At 44.6% G+C, this 18,604-nt stretch overlaps 2 protein-coding genes and 1 long non-coding RNA gene across 7 annotated transcripts; 2 read left to right on the forward strand and 1 right to left on the reverse strand.

The window, feature by feature from the left end:
* The first annotated feature begins 2,100 nt into the window (after positions 1–2,100).
* On the forward strand, positions 2,101–8,530 carry TPRKB (TP53RK binding protein). 3 transcript variants are annotated; one of them, XM_028116161.2, is made up of 6 exons: positions 2,263–2,340; positions 2,910–2,988; positions 4,229–4,386; positions 5,826–5,948; positions 7,297–7,473; positions 8,223–8,530. In XM_028116161.2, the coding sequence occupies exons 3-6, from the start codon at positions 4,246–4,248 to the stop codon at positions 8,307–8,309; spliced, it is 528 nt and encodes a 175-aa protein (XP_027971962.1). In that variant the 5' UTR covers positions 2,263–2,340; positions 2,910–2,988; positions 4,229–4,245; the 3' UTR covers positions 8,310–8,530. The 3 variants fall into 3 exon arrangements, with proteins under 3 accessions (XP_027971961.1, XP_027971962.1, XP_027971964.1); XM_028116160.2 differs by lacking the exon at positions 2,910–2,988 and having other exon boundaries at positions 2,101–2,340; XM_028116163.2 differs by lacking the exon at positions 2,910–2,988 and having other exon boundaries at positions 4,287–4,386.
* LOC114218896 (uncharacterized) lies at positions 4,915–14,015 on the reverse strand. Of its 3 annotated transcripts, XR_003611263.2 has the most exons (5): positions 13,838–14,015; positions 12,094–12,228; positions 10,505–10,573; positions 5,973–6,046; positions 4,915–5,882 (listed from the first exon to the last, which is right to left on the reverse strand). It is a non-coding gene; the product is annotated as an uncharacterized LOC114218896 (long non-coding RNA). The 3 variants fall into 3 exon arrangements; XR_003611262.2 differs by lacking the exon at positions 13,838–14,015 and having other exon boundaries at positions 12,094–13,349; XR_003611264.2 differs by lacking the exons at positions 10,505–10,573; positions 13,838–14,015 and having other exon boundaries at positions 12,094–13,349.
* A 1,763-nt stretch (positions 14,016–15,778) lies between these two features.
* Positions 15,779–16,743, forward strand: NAT8 (N-acetyltransferase 8 (putative)). Its single transcript, XM_028116342.2, has one exon. The coding sequence runs from the start codon at positions 15,821–15,823 to the stop codon at positions 16,361–16,363; it is 543 nt and encodes a 180-aa protein (XP_027972143.2). The 5' UTR covers positions 15,779–15,820; the 3' UTR covers positions 16,364–16,743.
* Positions 16,744–18,604: the final 1,861 nt, after the last annotated feature.

The following is an 18,604-nucleotide window of genomic DNA, read 5'->3' on the forward strand; positions in this document are numbered from 1 at the left end:
AGACAGAACGTATCTATTACCCCCAAGGTTTCCTTGTGTTGTTTTGTAATTCCCTTTTTCTACCCAAGGCCCTTTACCTAAGCAACCACTGATCTGCTTTGTGTGACTGCAGTCTTAATGTTAGTGGAATCATACAGTATGTACTATTTTTACATCTGGCTTTTTTTTTTCAGTGTGATTATTTTGAGATTCATCCATGTTATTCTGTGTCACAATAGTTGGTTCCTTTTTATTGCCAAGTTGTAGTCCATTGTATGGATATATGATGTGCTTATCCATTCACTTGATGAACATTGTGGTTGTTTCCAGCTCTGGGTGGTTACAAATAAGCTGCTAAAAACTAAGCCGCTTTTTATTAATGTCTATTTTTAATCAACTTTGAGGCATAATTTATAGTCTATAAGATATACTTTTATAGTGCATAGTATGATGAATTTTGACAAAGTCCTACTCCCTATGTAACTAACACCACATCAAGATCTAGAACATTGGCTTCACAGCAAAGATTCCCTTGGGGTCCTTTCCAGTCCTTGTCTCCCACCCCTCCATTCCCAGCGATCACTCTTTTGCTTTCCAGTCACTCTAAAATAAATTTGTAATTCCTAGAGTTTTGTAGAAACGGGATCATATGGTAATATATTAAATTCTAGTTTCTTACTTTTTTTGCTGAGCATGTTTTTTAGATTCATCCATGTTGCAAGTATTGTCAAGTATCCTTTTTGTTTCTGAGTAGTACTTCGTTGTATGAATTTACCACAATTTGTTTATCCATTGACATGTTGTTGGGCATTGGGTTGTTTCCAGTCTTTTGTATTAAGAGTAAACTTGCTGTGAACATTCATGTACAGGCCTTTGTATGTACATGTTTTCATTTCTCCTGGTAAATGCCAAGGAATGAAATTGCTGAGTAAATACACATTTGATTTATTAAGAAACTGCCACTCTTTTCTAAAGTGGTTATACTATTTTATAAAACTCAAACCAGCAATACCAATTGTGTTTGACAACACTTATACTATCAGTTTTTAAAATTTTAGTTATGTGGGTGTGTAGTAGTAGCTCATTATGTTTTAAATTTGCATTACTCTGCTATGATGTTGAGCATCTTATGTGTTTATTGGCCTGATTCCTATATCTTTTGTAAAGTGTTCAAATATGTCACCCATTCATAATTACGTTGTTTTCTCTTATCGAGTTATAGGCGTTCTTTATATAGTCTGGATACCAATCTTTGGTCAGAATATCTTTTTCACATATATATTCCCACTGTGTTCAAGCCCACGGTACTCTTTGCTATCCCTTAAATAGGGGAAGGCCTAGGGAAGGCCTTATGTGACTCAGAGCCTTTGAATTCTTTGTTGCCTGGAATGCTGTTCTCCCAGATCACACAGCTTGCTTTCAGACCTCCTCCAGTCACAGTTATAAGGGCCCTCTCTGGTGAGATCTTAACCATCTTATTTGAAATAGTAATACCCACGGCCAGGCATTCCTCCCTTTTCCTTGCTTTTTTCTCTATAGCACATATCCACCCGACAGCTATATCTGTTATTTACCTGTGTAAATTTACCTGTTTAAAGAAAAGTACTGTCCAAGATGAGCTCCAACCATATAGAACATGGAAAATAATTCTCTGCAACCCGTTTAGGGGATTACTTCCTCTCTTGGAGGCTGATACACTTAGGGATGAGAAATTTCTGAGCCTGCTAGATGCAGGAAGAGGCTGATTTCATCAGTGTCGTGTCACTTTAGGTACCGGAGACAAGCCGCAGTCCACTCCAGGAGATCCTCCCTAAATGACCGACCGCATCGAGAGCAAGAGGGGAACAAGTCCCGCCTGGCCCGCAAAGAACTGTAGCGGAAACGAAGGTGGAGCTCATCCTGGCCAACATTGTTCTTTGAACTGGAAGAAACCGACGTCTCGCCCAACATGCGTCGGAGACAAGGCTGAGACCCAGCACTGAGAACTCGGCGTCCAGTCCCCATGTCCTTACCGTCCCGGTAGCCGGAAGTGACGGACGGGGCCCCAGCTCTCCTTCGCGTCCGCTGACGGCTCAGGCTAGGGAAGAAGCGTGTAGGGAGGGGCGGACGCGACTACGGCCCGGCTTCCGGAAAGTGAGGGCTTTGTTTCCGAGGGGAAGGTCTTCCGGGCGGACCAGGAGCGCGCGCGTGTGGGTCCTCCCGGGGCCGGACGGAGAGGGCTGGGGGCGGGGCCCGGAGTGCCAGCCCTGGGCACGCCTCACGGCGGGGCCGGGCGCCGGCTCCCTGACGTCGTGAGAGGTCCGAGGAGCGCGTCTCAGAGGGACCTGGACCCCGGGCGCCCTGGTAAATGGACTCTTAACGGTGAGTTGAAGGGAGGGAGGAAGGAGTCGGGGTTCTGCCTGTCGGAGGTCAGAGCGGGGGCGAGAGCCCGGGGACCAGAAGCCGGGGAGGCCGCTGCGGCGGTGGCGGAAAGAGCGCGGGTCCGACGCGCCTGCGAGCGGAGGAGGGAGAGACGGCCCGGATTGGAGGGGCTGGGGGCTTTGTCACACGAGCAGCGGAAGGACCAGCTGTGGCTTACTTTTGGAGAGGATCGCTCATCTTGCCGGGTGGAGGTTGGATGATGGGAGGGCAGGAACTGCGAGGCGACCGCCCCTGGGAGGCCACAGCTGTAGATGAGCGAGCGAGGTTGCTTGGGGGCGGTGGGTATGGGCGAGAAGTGTAAGGGTCACAGTGATACCTAAGAGGTAAAATCGTCAAGACTGTTGAGCGAGAGGCAGGTGTCCAGCGATGATTCTGTTTCTGGCTTAAGTGAGGGAATTATATTTTGACTTTTGCCAGGGGTCCTTTTTCCCCTAGTGTGAAAACATAAACAGCGAAGAGTTATTTTCCTTGCTGATTATATGTATTCCTATTTTGTGTGCTCACTGTAGAAAATTCAGAAATACATTTTTTAAATAGAAGACAATAAAAATTACCAATAATCCTACCACCCGAGATGGCCGTATTTTGGTATGTTTCATGTTTTTGTTTTCTGTGTGTATCTTTATTGTGTAGTTGGGAATATATTCGTTAGGTTTTCCTGTATCTTCCCCCCCCCCCCATTGGACATTACCGTGACAATAAAGATTGAACTGCGGTGTGCCCAGGACATTATTCACACATACTGTTTTTTCCTAACAAAAAGTCAGATGTAATTCCACCGAGTCAGAACTTTTTGGTGTATTTTCCTTTCAGTATTTTTTATGCATTTTTTGAGAAGCCCACTATTTATGCTACGTTTTATGTTTTGTTTTTCAATCAGATGTTTTTACTCATTGTTATTGCTGTTTTCACACATCCTTAACTGCTCTTAAAGACTACAGTTTTTAATGGTTTAGTCACAAATCCCGTTATTAGCTAGATAGTTTGTTTTCAACTTTTTGCTATTAGAATGATGAGAAGGACATCTAATTTCCATCAGTTTATAGGTTTTTAATTTATTCCTTGTAAAGAGTCCTACAAATGGAACCTACCATGTAAAAGAATAAAATGAATTTATCAAATTGCCACACCCAAATATCTCACTAAGACTTTGATTGAAATTGTTTTAAATATCAAATTTTTGCAATACTTTTTCAATTCAAGGATATGGTTGTCTTTCTAGTTACTCAAGTTCTTGTCTTTCATTTTTCTTTTATGTCTTTGTGCTTTCCTTATTAAACTTATGTCTAAGAAGGGGCCAGTATTGATTTTTTAGTCATTGAACCCTTTCTGCTTAAATGTCATGTGTGAAATGAGTATCTTTGAGTCAGGTGTCATACTTTCTTCAATAAAATTATTTTCTTAATATTTGTGTCTAGGTTCTGCTAAAATATACATAAAATGGTAAGCCCAGAAAGCTAAAAAGGCTAAGTTGGAGTGAGGTTTCACTAATACCATAAGTAACCTCTGGTCTAACAAATTCCTGACATTCTACTCCTACTTGTTAGTTAGAGAAGCTTCCCCTCAGCCATGCATCAGATCCTGGAACCAGGGAGCAACCTTGATCCTTTCCGAGGAATGATAAAGGAAGCTAGAAACAACTCAGCGGGGGTGGGAAGACATCTCATGAGGATGCCAAATGTGCTTTTGGGATGGATTCTTCTAGTTTAACAGTTCTGTCATCTTATTATTAAAATTAATTTATTTGTTAAGGATATTTTTTAGTGAATTATAACGTTAACTTTTAAATAAATGAAGTCTTTTGGTCTTTTTGGTTTTATGCAAATAGAATCCTGCTTGTCTGAAATGCAGTTAACACATCAGCTGGACCTATTTCCCGAATGCAGGGTGACCCTTCTGTTATTTAAAGATGTAAAAAATGCTGGAGACTTGAGAAAAAAGGCCATGGAAGGTGCTATTGAGGGTTCATTAATAAACCCTAAGGTGGTAAGTATAAGTGAGAATAGATAAGCTATAACAGGGCATTGAAGCGATTGTTTATTTTTCATGATGTTATAGGTTAGCCTAAAATTGTCATCTTTGGGTAAAGAGTTTTTGTCCAAGCTGTGGAGTCAGACTGGGCCAACCTTGAATTTAACAGTGAATAGAAGCCAAAGTGCTGGGAACTTCCCCAGGAGATAAGGGTTGTGGTCTGGTTCTGACATAATGGCAAATGCCTGGATCTTCATCTCATCTGAACTAGAAAAATCTCCGCACAGGATTCAAAGAGGCACATGCACCCCAATGTTTATAGCAGCAATGTCCACAATAGCCCAAATATGGAAAGAGCCCAGATGTCCTTCAACAGATACAGAAGATGTGTATATATATATATATATATACAATGGAATACTACTCAGCCATCAAAAAAGAATGAAATCTTGCCATTTGCAGTGACGTGGGTGGAACCAGAGGGTATTATGCTAAGCGAAAGAATTCTGTCAGAGAAAGACATACCATATGATTTTACTCATGTAGAATTTAAGAAACAAAACAGATGAACATAGGGGAATGGAAGGAAAAATAAAAAATATGAAAATAGGGAGGCAAACCATAAGAGAGGCTGACCTCTAGGAAACAAACAGGGTTGCAGGAGGGGAGGTGGGTGGGGGAAATGGGGTAACTGAGTAATGGGCATTAAGGAGGGCATTTGATGAAATGAGCACTGGGTGTTATATGCAAGTGATGAATCACTAAATTCTACCCCTGAAACTAATAATACACTATATGTAAACTGAATTTAAAGAAAGAATTTTAAAAATAAGTAAGAAATTTTAGAAAGCTGTTAGTTGGAAAAAAAAAAATCTCTGCACAGGGGGCGTGCATAGTGGTTAAGAGCACACACCATGGAACCATGGCAGTAGGATTTAATCCCAGCTCTGCCATTAGGACTTCGAGCAAGTGGTGGACAACCTTTAGAGAGTGCTTACTCTGTTCCTTTCCATATACCAACTCAATCTTCACAACAACCCTATGAAGTAACTACTATGATTATCTGCATCTAACAGGTAAACCTAAGGAATTGCCCAAGTCCCCTCAGTGGTAAGTGACAGAGCTGGGATTCAAATCCAGACATTCTTTGCTTTGGTTTCCTCATCCACTGCATATGAATAACACCGATTTCACAGGGTAGTTTTAAGGATTAAAATAATACACGTAAAATGTTTAGAATATAGCTTTTCCTGTAACATTCTTTTTAAAAATGTTTACTATTTAAGTTTCTTGCAGCTTTAAAATTCTGTGATTTTCTGAGCACCCAGCAATTTTGAAAATATAGTCCATAGAAGTTGTGATGAAGTAAAAACAGCCTGACATTGGAGTTACCAAGAGATAAGGCATGCATCTCTAGATGCTCCACGTGTAATTCTTTCTGTTCTTTTTGGTAGATTGTTGATCCATTTCAGATACTTGTGGCAGCAAACAAAGCAGTTCATCTCTACAAACTGGGAAAAATGAAGACAAGAACTCTATCAACTGAAATTATTTTCAACCTTTCCCCAAATAACAGTGTAATTAATAGGGATTTCACTTACTTTATTTCTGTTGACCTTGTCATGATACACCTTGTATTCCCTAGTGTTGGGTTGGAGGCTAAATTCCTGTATGCCTGTTATTTTTAACAAAGCAAAATAATAGTTAAGAGAGTTCTGGACAGAGTTGAGGTTTAGCACTGCCTCTTACTAGACAAATAAGCTTAGCAGTCATTTCACATATGAGTAAACAAAAGTTTAGCTACATGAAATGAGGATAGTTTTATCTGTCCTTCTTACCATATAATAGGAAGATCCCTCTACATGATATATACATTTAAATGGTAAAACACTAAGCATGGATATTTGTGTGTTATCATGCACATCTACTCTCCCGATAAACTCCTTGAGGATAGAATCCATGTCTTTTCCATATCTAGAAGCCTGCCGGTTACCTGGAACAGCCCTTAACACTGACTCACTCACACCCCCAGGTGTGAGGAAGTTTGGGTTTGAGATACTGGTAGTAATCAAAGTTACTGAGCCAAAGACATTCCATCTGTGGCACATAAAAAACAAAAAAACCTGAAATTTTGCTGATGAAGTTTGAGTATCACCACTACTGTTAATAACACAGCCAGGTACTAGTATCATCCAGAGGATAACTGGGAAACCTGTAGCATGATTTAAAATAACGTTTGAAATTTTATAAAGTTTATAAAATGCAGGATAATAGAATTTCTTGGTACCTAGAGAAAAAGTTACCAGATAATTATTTCTTTGAGATCATTTGAAATAACTTGAGAAACTATTCCATTCAGTAAGCATCTGTTGGGCTGGTTCCTCTTTTGGCTACAGTTCCAGGGCAGGAGAAACAAATACACTCCTGAGGAAGGCAGGGAAATGACAGAAATCTAACTGCTCTAAGATAAATGATATAGTGGGAATAATAATTCAAACCTACGGGAACAGCAAGGAAGCAACTCCTGTAAGGAGGAGGGTGCAGTGGGGAATGCCATGTGTACTGGGCAGTGAAGGATGAGGGCACTCCAGGCAGAGGATGAGGAAAAAAAGTGTGAAATGATGGGACCCCCACACAGTCCAGGCTGGCTAGAAGGTAGGTGCGCATGGCTGGAGGATCAGTGGGGATCAGAAGGAGGGGGTGTTTGTGTGCCATGCCAAGAATGGGCTTGACTGCAGTAAGGAGGTGCAGCTGTGAGCAGACTGCTCCAGAGGCAGAGCTGGAGGGTGTTAGGAAGGGCTGTTGAAGAGAAACACTAGGTGGAGAGAACCATTAGGAAATGTAAAATAACCCAGCCAGAGAAGGAGGCTGATGGGGATAGACATAAAAACTACTGGTTTATTGTCTTTACTTTTTTTTTCTTAGATTTCAGAAGCTTTGAAAAAATTTGGTATCTCAGCAAATGACACTTCAATTCTTATTGTTTACATTGAAGAGGGAGAAAAACAAATAAATCAAGAAGACCTAATATCTCAGGTTGAAGGTCATCAAGTTTCTCTAAAAAACCTTCCTGACATAACAAATATTACAGAAGTCAAAAAGGTTTGTAAATCTGTATTTTTAGAAAAAGTGTGATGAAGAATAATACTGATGCTGTTTGCCTATTGATCACCAATGCTTCTGGGTTGGTTTTTTTTTTTTTAACTTTTAAGAAAGTGTAATGTAATTAAAATTATTTGAAAATAATTACAGTAGCTAAGAATTAGAAGGTGGTTTATATAAAATATAGTTAGAAATTTGGTGGTAAAAGCATTCTTTAAGAATAAATACATTCTATATTTTACATTTGAAATGCACTGTGTAAATTTGATCTTTTTTTGAAGATTTTACTTATTTGAGAGAGCGCGCAGAGCAAGAGAGAGAGCATGGGGGGGTGCCAGAGGGAGAAGCAGACTCCCCGCTGAGCAGGGAGCCTGATGCCAATGCAAATGTAGGGCTTGATCCCAGGAGCCTGGGATCATGACCTGAGCTGAAGGCAAATGCTTAACTGACTGAGCCACACAGGTGGCCCTGTGTCAGCTTGATCTTTAATGTCTAGATGTATGCTTTTAAAATTGGTACAGATTTGGTGTCTGTGTTTAGAGGGTTATCACCATAACTGCAATGTAAAGGGAACTTTTTTTTTGACATAAGTGATGAGTTGCCATCTACTTTGCATATTTTAATCACATTTGATTTCATACCATTATCCCAGTAGTTGAATGATAATTTCACTTATACATGTTTGTATGATGAAAATGAGTAGTGCATGAATATATTAGCATGCCATAATTTGTCTTCTATTTTTACAGATATATAAACTATCTTCACAAGAAGAAAGTATTGGAACATTATTGGATGGTATCATTTGTAGAATGTCAACAAAAGATGTTTTGTGAAATGACAGAAGTCTTAAAAATTTTCAGCATTTATAAAAAAACATGGATTTTTCTTTGTTGATTATAATATGTTCAATCATAGAAAACGCGGAGTGGTACAACAAAGAAAAAAAGCCACCACTAGTCTCTCTTAATATTTTAAAAGATAGCCACTGTTGCTATTATGTGTTCTTGTCTTCTAGTCTTCTGTTTCTCTTCAAATATATTTCATCTTTATGTAATTGGAATAATTGGGTGTTTACTAGGTTTTTGCCTTAGTGATTTTATATTCATCAGCTCATATCCCTGCCTTTACTTCTGGCTACTCTGGCATTTCCCTTCCAAGCCTCCTGGTTCCAAGGGTTTTACATACAAGAATTCATTCATGAGGAGGTAAATACTAGTATAACCACCATTTTACATACAGGGCAACTAAAAGATTATACAAATAATAAGTAACTTGCTCAAGGTCATACAGCTAGTATAAAGTCATGTTTTATAAATGGTTTGGGTTTTCTTTTTCACTTTATCTTGTTTTGATTGTAGTAGTTAAGACAGCCTTGGTCAAGGGTTGCAAACTTCTGTGAAGGGCCAGATAGTAAATATTTTCAGCTTTGCAGGCCATAAGGTCTCTGTTGCACCTACTTAACTCTTGCTGTCATAGTATCCACAGGCCATAATGATGAGTATGGCTGTGTTTCAGTGAAACTCAATTGACAAAAATGGTGGGCAGGATTCGACCTGAGGTCCATTCTTTGTGGACTTCTGGTTTCGGTTAGGCTTCAGTTGCAGTCTCTAAAGCTCATTGGCTTCACACGACAAAAGTCCGTGTCGTGCTGGTCTGCACAGCCAGTGTGAAGCAGTAAACACATGGGGCAGTGACTCAAACCCAGTCTGCTTATCTCATGTTTCACTGTCCAAAGCCAGTCACGTAACCTTGCCAACCTAACAAGGGACAGAGAAATGTGATCCTGCCACGTGGTGGAAAGCAGGGAGGTGGAAATACTTAGTGATTTCTATCATGATCATAAATAACAAAGCACATACAGACATCACTAACATTTCTTGTGTGCAGTGTGCTTGGCATTTTATATGCACTACCTCATTTAGTGCTTACTACAATCCCAAGAGATTTTTACCAGCAAGGAAACAGATCTAGTCTCTGAAGTCTATTTCAGAAAGTTTCAAACCTACAGAACAATCAACAATAATACAATAAAAGTCCATGTACCTTTCATGTGAATTCACTATCATTCTTAACATTTTGCTACATTTGTTTGCTCTTGCCTCTTGCTTTCCTATCTGTGCTCAGGTGTGTACATACCCACATGCGAACACACACTTGCTGAATGATTTGAAAGTAAGTTGTAGACCTGGCACTTCAGCCTACACAGTGTTTAGTTGTCATATCTCATCTCCTTTCATCTAAAGCAAACCTCTTAAGAATGATGTTAACATTTTTTGAAGAGCACCCTAGGTATCTTTCAGAATTCCACACTGTCTGGATTTGTTTATGGTTTAAGTCAGGTTAAATATTTTTGGGAGTAACAGTAGGTAAATGTGTCCTTGCCATTGCGTGTCACCAGGAGGCATGTGTCCGTTGACCCCATCATTGGTGATACAAAGTTTGATCCCTTGGTTAAGGTGGTGCCTCCCCCAGACGTCTCCATTACAAAGGCATCTCTTCCCCTGACAGTGTTTCAGCTGCCCCAGACTAACAGTCTGAGCCGAATAGCCCCCCAGGCTCCATGCTCTGAACACCTCCGTTGCACTGCCCCTCGCGTGCCGTCACTCACATTCTTTGTATTGATGCTGATATGTCACATACCTACTTAGTCTCCTATTTTTACACACTTATACTGCTTTCAATGTTTCACTTCTGCAAATAAATCTGTGTACATGTTTCTCCTTTGGGACAGATTCTCTGAAGTAGAATTCTTGGGGATGAGGAGTTGAACTCATTAGAGCCTTTTCAGAGCCGAAAGGTGCCATTCTGCTCTCCCTACTGCAGCTGCTTCCCTGCTTCCGGTTTGCTGACAGCAGCCACCCTGTGCTCACATCACAATATCGAGGAAAGCATAACCTAGTTTGTTTGGTCTCTGAGCAGTCTGTATTCATCAAATTTGCCTGTTACTATGTTTTCATAGTCCTTTGTGCCACTGACCTCCCGTGTTCCCCTCCAGATCACTCTTTACCCCCTGTTCTGGGAGACTGACTTGTATGGCAGCAAGAGGACTCCTCCTTGGCTTCTGCTTGGGTTTGGCCAGGGGGAGGCCTGCAGTAGACTGGAAAGGGGAACAGAGTGTGAGGCCAACATATTTATTCTCCTGACCCCTCCCTGCAAGGTCATGTGGGCTGGCTTTGTCCCTGAACCTTTCAACTCCTAGGTCAGGTTCCTGTCACCTCTCCCTCCCACCTCGCTTCAGGCCTCCGGGCAATAATACACCTCGTTCTTGGTCCCCCTCTACCCACCCACACCTTCAGAATTAGCCCCTTGGATCATCTGCATAAAATCTGCGGGAGTTACCCTCATTCGAGTATCACGCCCTGATACTGGCTCACTTTCTCAGACAATTAGTTGTAAGGTTACAGAACATTTCTGTAGAGCTGGAGTCATTGTCCTAGGATTCCTGAACACCTTACTAAGGATGACCCAACCACCTACTTCTTTCCCCTTGAAATGATTTGCCATGATTTTCTTCCACTCATCTCCTTTAAATGATGAGTTCTCAGTAGAAGTTCAGGGCATTGATCTGATGGGTTAACGGGAACCCTGAGGAGAGGTTAGGGGAGATTTTTTTCTGGGAACTTAAGTTAAATGAAGCTGAATTGATGTTCTCTTCTCCCTGAGACTTCCAAAATGTAATGCCATTTATGAACTGTCCATCTCGCTGGCTCATTTCTGGGCTGCGCTGGTGTAGTAGGGAATATTTTTCATAAATATAAGTGTGGGGTTTTAGTGACATGTTCCTCTCAAATCCACAACCTTTGGAATAATGGTGATTCTATGAGGCCTTGGGTAGGAGATCTCAGCTTTTCTGGCCTTGGTTTCTCTTTTGTAAAATGGGGACATTAATATCAACCTTAGTACTTAGGTTGGCATGAATATCAAACAGAGCCTAGGCAAAGAGATTCCTCACAGTGCCAGGCATCTGATTTCTCTTTATGTACCAGGGACTAGTGCTGAGGCAGATAGGAAAATAAAATAGGACTCGTTGCTGGTGGGAAAGTAGAACAGTTCAGCCACTTTGGACAACAGTATGGCTGTTCCTCAAAATGTTAAACATAAAATCACCATACGACCCAGAAATTCTACTCCTAGGTATATACCCAGTAGAACTGAAAACAGGTGCTCAACCCAAAACGTGGACACCAATGTTCATAACAGCACAATTCACAACAGCCAAAATGTGGAGAAAACCCAAGTGTCCCTCAATGGATGAATGGATAAACAAAAGGGGGATAGCCCTACCATGGAATATTATGCAGCCATAAAAAGCCATGACCTACTGATACATGCTACAACATGGGTGAGTCTTAAAAAAGTGAAAGAAGCTGAACATAGAAGTTCGTTTATCCCATGATTCCGTTTAAATGAAACATCCAGAAAGCAGGTTAGTTGTTGCCAGGGTCTGGTGAGAGGAGGAAGAGAGTGACTGTGTAGGGGCCAGGGAGTTCCTTTTGGAGTGTGAACATGCCTTGGAACCAGGCAGAGGTGGTGGTTGCACAACATAGTGAGTGTGCTGGATTGTACACACTATAATAGTTAAAACATGAAATAACAGAATAAACACATCTGCCTTACCTTTAGGAGTTCGTGATCTTAGCTAGGTGCCTTTGGACTCTTAGATCCAGCTGAGCAGAGCCAGGTAGATTCCCAAGCCTCTTTTTCACCATCTGAAGGTAAGAGCCTGAAGCCTCAGCACACTCCAAGCTCCATCTTTTGCACAGAGAATGACCCGTTAAGTCCTCCATCCAGAGACAGCTGCTGCCAGCATTTGGTATGATCGCTCAGACTTTTCTCTCTGCATGCTTATGTCTGTACATTAGTTTCAAGTTATATTTTTCCAAAAATGAGTTAAAACCTGTTTTATAGTTTTTTATTTCTTGGAGCTGTATTTTGACTTTTTTCATGTCAATAAATTCTCATTATCATTGTTTATGGCTGTGAGGAAGGATGAAAAGCCTGAATGGAAACCAAGACCACTGAGTTCTGAGGAGACCACAGAAGCCAGTGAGAATACAGTGAAGGAGGGCATGGGGACAGATCGCAGACCTCTGGCTCTTCAGCTTGACTATTAGGTTTTTGACTGGTTAATAATAGACTCTCTAGGCAAACTCAATTGTACTTTAGAGCCCCTTTTGATTCCTAGTTCATTTTTTTTTGGTTAACACTGAAATGTTTAAATATTAAAATGTATGAAACCAATGGAGCAAATACCCATGGCTCACCCCTCAGATTTCATGTTAAACTCTACCCTTGTGGCCTTGTTGGGTGCCAAAGACTTGGAATGTGATCAGTCTCTGTCCACTGGGCCTGGGCCCCAGCTGCCAGCCTATGGTTTCTAACCAGAAGGCCACAAGATGGTACCACTAGGGGCAGTCATGATCTTTCTCTCCAAGTCTGTCCCTCCTGCATCCTCTAGAGGTTCTTGCCAGAAATGTGGCTTTCATCTCTGACCCTTTTCTCGTCCTCATTCCCATTTGGGTCATTACAAACTCCTGCCATTTCTGCCCCCAAAATGCACCTACAGGTGGGCTGGTTCTCACCATCTGGATCACCTCACTCTGGTCCAAGCCACCACTTACCCTTGTAGGGCCTCTGCTAGCCCATGTGGCTCCTTAGTGAACATAGAACAAGGTACCCCTTTCACAAAGATGCAGCCCATTCGATGCACAGCCCAGTGGGCAGCGATGCCTTTGAGCAAATAAGGAAAAGGTCACCTTTTCCTTGGGCCAGACTCAGCTCTGTGCCAGGGCTCATGGCTTGGTGAGTGGAGTGGGCCTCTATTCTTGTTCTGACTAGCCCTCCTCGGCCAGCTGCTCTTGAACAGTGAGCAACCTGCATATCTGTCCCTGGGGGCTCTTTTTTCACCTGGACTGCTACACTAGCCTGTGGGGTGGGAAATATGTGCTTCCACTACTGTCTCCTCCCATTCACTCTCCAGCTGTAGCCAGAGCAACGCACATGCACGCACCCCTGCCTGTGTTACTCCCCAGGTAAAAGTCTATCGATGGCTTCCCGTCACTTCTGGAGTAGGGTCCAAACTCCACAACTGGGACGACAGGCTCTACAAGCCCAGGCCCCAGCTGCCGTCACCACTCCCTCCCTCCCTCCCTCCGCGGCCACGTCGGCCCCCTTTCCCTGAAAACCTTGCCTTTGTCCTGCCTCAGGGTCTCCGCGCCTCTGTTCCCTCAGCCCCAGACGCTCTCCTTCACTCAGCCCTGCTCACATCCACCTCTCCTTCGGCTGTCTACCTGAGGGTCCTCTCCCGGAGGCCCTGTCACCCTCTAGGGCAGCCGGCCCCTCTCCGCGCCGCGCGCCTCACCGGTCTGCCCATTGCCGGCAACTCCCGAGGAGCTCCTAGCACCGAAAACCTGGGCGCGCCAGGCCCTCTGCTCTGGCCCCGTCTCCCACATGGCGCCAGACAAGCGTTTGTAACACTTCACACACATCTTGCGGACGAGGAGAGTCTGGCTTCAGGAGCCGTGAGACCCGAGCGTCGGGGCTTGACTGCGCGGCGAGGGGAGAGGCGCGCGCGACGTTTTGGGACGGAAGCACCCCCCTCGACGGCATCTACGTGCCACGGAGAAGGGATTTCCTGTTTTGCTTTTCCCTGCTTCAGTGCATCTCAGCGCAAAATATTTAACAGCTGTTATGGCACAGGCCCTGACTAACGACCAGAACACACACCAGCTGCACGCCGTGCTCGTGCCCGTCAGCCGCACGTCGCTGTTGCTCAGAGCGGCAAGGCAGCCGAGCGCGCAGTCGCCGCATCCTACACGACAGAGCCTTGAACGAACGAACCAACGAACGAATGAAGATGGAGCCTAGTGAGATGAGGGCGGCGAGCTGCAAACGATCAGTTTGCCTCAGACCGGGTAGAGCGTAGGCAGGGAGAGGGTCCCTTGCGTGCTGCGCCGCGGGTCTGGACTGTAGCCTGCGACGACAGCACAAGGCGAGGCGTGCAATCCCCGGGCTCCTAGAAGCTGTGTGAAGGGGCCGAGGGTGGACACCACAGCACATCAAGATGCCAGCTGGGAGATGCTCCAAGCCCGAACCACTGTGGGAGGAAGAGTGTAGGCCATCTGCGAGGGCAAGGATCCCCTGAGATGTGCCAGACCCTGCTAACACCCCCCCCCCAGGCTAATTCCCTGGCGATCACAGAGGTCAGTGGGGAATGGGCTTCTCCTCCATAATAGCCCAGCCTTTTGATCCTGGGGTTTATGATTATCCAGTGTGCAGAAGCCAGCCAATGAGGTGGCCGTCCAGGGAGGGCGTGCTTCCTGGTGGCAGACTGAGCCCTGGGCAGTCTCTCCTGGATGTCAGGCAGAGGCTGAGAGCAGAGGCCATCCTGTCACTGCCCTGGACATTCAAGTCTGTTGTGGTAGCAGGTGAGAGGACTCAGGTTGAAGGACAGTGTCTTGAGAGAGGCCTGGAGCCTCGGACACTCCTCTGGGTATCAAGCCTGGGACTTTTTTGATGTTTGACTCTTATTTTTTTTTTAAGATTTTATTTATTTATTTATTTATTTATTTATTTACTTACTTACTTACTTACTTACTTACTTATTTGACAGAGAGCACAAGCAGGGGAGAGGCAGAGGGAGAGGGAGAAGCAGACTCCCCACTGAGTGGGGAGCCTGACATGAGACTCTACCCCAGGACCCTGGGATCATGCCCTGAGCGGAAGGCAGACCCTTAACCGACTGAGCCACCCAGGCACCCCTTTATTTTATTTTTTAAAAGATTATTTATTTATTTATTTATTTGAAAGAGAGTGTGAACATGAGCAGGGGGAGGGGCAGAGAGAGAGAGAGAGAGAGAAGCAGACTCCTCGCTGAGCAGGGAGACCAACCCAGGGCTCGATCCCAGGACCCTGAGATCATGACTGGGGCCAAAGGCAGACGCTGAACCAACTGAGCCACCCAGGTGCTCCTGTATGTGTTATTTTATTAAATCCTCGAAACAATCCCAGAAGGCAGGTTTGTATTTTACCCTGTTCTACAGATGAAGAAACAGAGGTTCAGAGAAGTTAGATGACATACCAAGGTTACACAGCTAGAAAGGGATGGAGCCAAGATCATACACAAATCATTCTGACCCTACACCTTCTCCCAGTGGCTGTTGCCTACATCGTCTAGGGCAAAAGCAGAAATGCCCTTGTGCAGGGTCTCCCCCACTCCTGGGAGGTGGCAGAGATGGGGCACTTACCTGGCTTCTTTTGTCTTCCCCAGGGCTGCTAGGAAGGTGTGCAGGGACACCTACCTCACCCCCTCGTGGACTTTGAGGTTCAGACACAGCAGATCTCCATGGCTCCTTACCACATCTGCAAATACCCGGAGAGCCACCGCACGCGGGTCCTGGACTTGTTCTCCCAGGCAATGGAAGAGTACATCTCCACCACCTTCCACCACATCCTGAAGCTGCCCCGAACCCTGGTGCTCTTGCTGGGGGTGTCCCTCGCCTTCTTCCTGGTCTCTGGCTCCTGGCTCCTGGCCCTGGTAGCCAGCCTCACCCTCCTCACTGCTCTGAGATTCCTCTCCAAATACCCCTGGACCAAGTTTAAAGTCATGTGCTTGCGCACAGACATGTCCGACATCAGCAAGTCCTACCTGAGTGAGCCCGGCTCCTGCTTCTGGGTGGTCGAGACTGAGGGGCAGGTGGTGGGCACTGCGGGCCTGCTGCCCATCAAGGAGCGCCCCCTGCCGAAGGAGCAGTTGCAGCTGTTTCACCTGTGCGTAGCCTCGGTGCACCGGCGTCAGGGTATAGCGAAAGCCCTGGTCAGGACTGTCCTCCAGTTCGCACGCAACCAGGGATACCGCCAAGTCGTCCTCAACACCAGCGTGCTGTAGCATTCGGCCTTGGCCCTCTACCAGCACATGGGCTTCCAGAAGACAAACCAGTTCTTCTTCTCCCGGAGCTGGAGTCTAGTTGCTTTTCCTTCGGTTATGTTTGTCTACCACCTGCCCTCTGCTCAGGCCTCTCAGGCACAGGAGTAGGAAGGGGGCCCATGATCCAGTTCCTGGTGGCTTAGTCAGGAGAGGGCTGGCTCTGCTGAGGTAGGAAGCAAACCCCGAAGTCTCAGTGTGACAGCACAGAGAGAGCTCACTGTTCCTTCTGTGGGAAGACCCGGTGGGGGGGGCGGGGAGAGCTCTGCTCCTTTCTGTCTTTTGGGGTGGCCACTGTTTCATTTATCCAGTGCCACGAGAAGGCTGAGTTAAAACAAACTAATAAACACACACGAATAAACATTTATTTTATATTTTTAAAGATTTTATTTATTTATTTGACAGAGAGACAGCGAGAGCAGGAACACAAGCAGGGGGAGTGGGAGAGGGAGAAGCAGGCCTCCCACTGAGCAGGGAGCCCGATGTGGGGCTTGATCCCAGGACTTTGGTATCCTGACCTGAGCCGAAGGCAGATGCTTGACAACCGAGCCACCTAGGCATCCCCAAATAAACATTTCTTTAGTTCACGTGTCTGCCATCCACAATTTAGCCTGGATTTGGCTGGCAGCCCTTTTGGTCTCAAACAGCCCACTTCACATATCATTGTGGGATTGGCTGGAGTGACAGGGCTACTAGACCAGCTCATTTTCCAGCACGCAACTCAGCGATGGTTTTAAGATAATTGCAGGGGACCAAAAAATGAAGCAGAAACAAGCAAATGCTTTTTCAAGCTTCTCAGGTGTCACATCTGCTGACATTCCGGACTCAGTAAGAGAAATGGGCCCTGCCTCTTTTTAAAAATTTTTTATTGTTATGTTAATCACCATACATCACATCATTAGTTTTTTTTTTAATTTTTAAGATTTTATTTATTTATTTGAGAGAGAGAGAATGAGAGACAGAGAGCATGAGAGGGAGGAGGGTCAGAGGGAGAAGCAGACTCCCTGCTGAGCAGGGAGCCCGATGTGGGACTCGATCCCAGGACTCCAGGATCATGACCTGAGCCAAAGGCAGTCGCTTAACCAACTGAGTCACCCAGGTGCCCCAACATCATTAGTTTTTGATGTAGTGTTCCATGATTCATTGTTTGCATATAACACCCACTGCTCCATGCAGGACATGCCCTCTTAAACACCCATCACCAGGCTAACCCATCCTCCTACCCCTCTCCCCTCTAGAACCCTCAGTTTGTTTTTCAGAGTTCATCGTCTCTCATGGTTCGTCTCCCCCTCCGATTTCCCCCCCTTCATTCTTCCCCTCCTTTTTTTTTCCTTAACATCTATTGCATTATTTGTTTCAGAAGTACTGATCTGTGATTCAACAGTCTTGCACAATTCACAGCGCTCACCATAGCACATACCCTCCCCAATGTCTATTACCCAGCCACCCCATCCCTCCCAATGCCCCCACTCCAGCAACCCTCAGTTTGTTTCCTGAGATTAAGAATTCCTCATATCAGTGAGGTCATATGATACATGTCTTTCTCTGATTGACTTATTTCACTCAGCATAACACCCTCCAGTTCCATCCACGTCATTGCAAATGGCAAGATTGCATTCCTTTTGATGGCTGCATAATATTCCGTTTGTGTGTGTGTGTGTGTGTGTGTGTGTGTGTATACACACACACACCAATTCTTCTTTATCCATTCATCTGTCAATGGACATCTTCGCTCTTTCCACAGTTTGGCTATTGTGGACATTGCTGCTATAAACATCGGGATGCACGTACCCCTTCGGATCCCTACATTTGTATCTTTGGGGTAAGAAACTACCCAGTAGTGCAGTTGCTGGATCGTATGGTAGCTCTATTTTCAACTTTTTGAGGAACCTCCATACTGTTTTCCAGAGTGGCTGCATCAGCTTGCATTCCCACCAACAGTGTAGGGGGGGTTCCCCTTTCTCCACATCCCCGCCAACATCTGTCTTTCCTGACTTGTTAATTTTAGCCATTCTGATGGGTGTGAGGTGGTATCTCATTGAGGTTTTGATGTGGATTTCCCTGATGCCCAGCGATGTTGAGCACCTTTTCATGTGTCTGTTGGCCATTTGGATGTCTTCTTTGGAAAAATGTCTGTTCATGTCTTCTGCCCATTTCTTGATTGGATCATTTGTTCTTTGGGTGTTGAGTTTGATAAGTTCTTTA

This window comes from Eumetopias jubatus, unplaced genomic scaffold (genome assembly GCF_037043125.1).
Source record: "Eumetopias jubatus isolate StellerSeaLion01/CBP00866 unplaced genomic scaffold, mEumJub1_p1.0 scaffold_9, whole genome shotgun sequence".
Classification (NCBI taxonomy): Eukaryota; Metazoa; Chordata; class Mammalia; order Carnivora; family Otariidae; genus Eumetopias; species Eumetopias jubatus.

Excerpts from the sequence above, each read along its gene's own strand:
- NAT8 (XM_028116342.2), top strand. The coding sequence starts at position 15,821 with ATGGCTCCTTACCACATCTGCAAATACCCGGAGAGCCACCGCACGCGG.
- TPRKB (XM_028116160.2), top strand. The coding sequence starts at position 4,246 with ATGCAGTTAACACATCAGCTGGACCTATTTCCCGAATGCAGGGTGACC. Across the intron at positions 4,387-5,825 it reads CATTAATAAACCCTAAGGTG|ATTGTTGATCCATTTCAGAT; the intron begins GTAAGTATAAGT and ends TCTTTTTGGTAG. Across the intron at positions 7,474-8,222 it reads ATATTACAGAAGTCAAAAAG|ATATATAAACTATCTTCACA; the intron begins GTTTGTAAATCT and ends CTATTTTTACAG.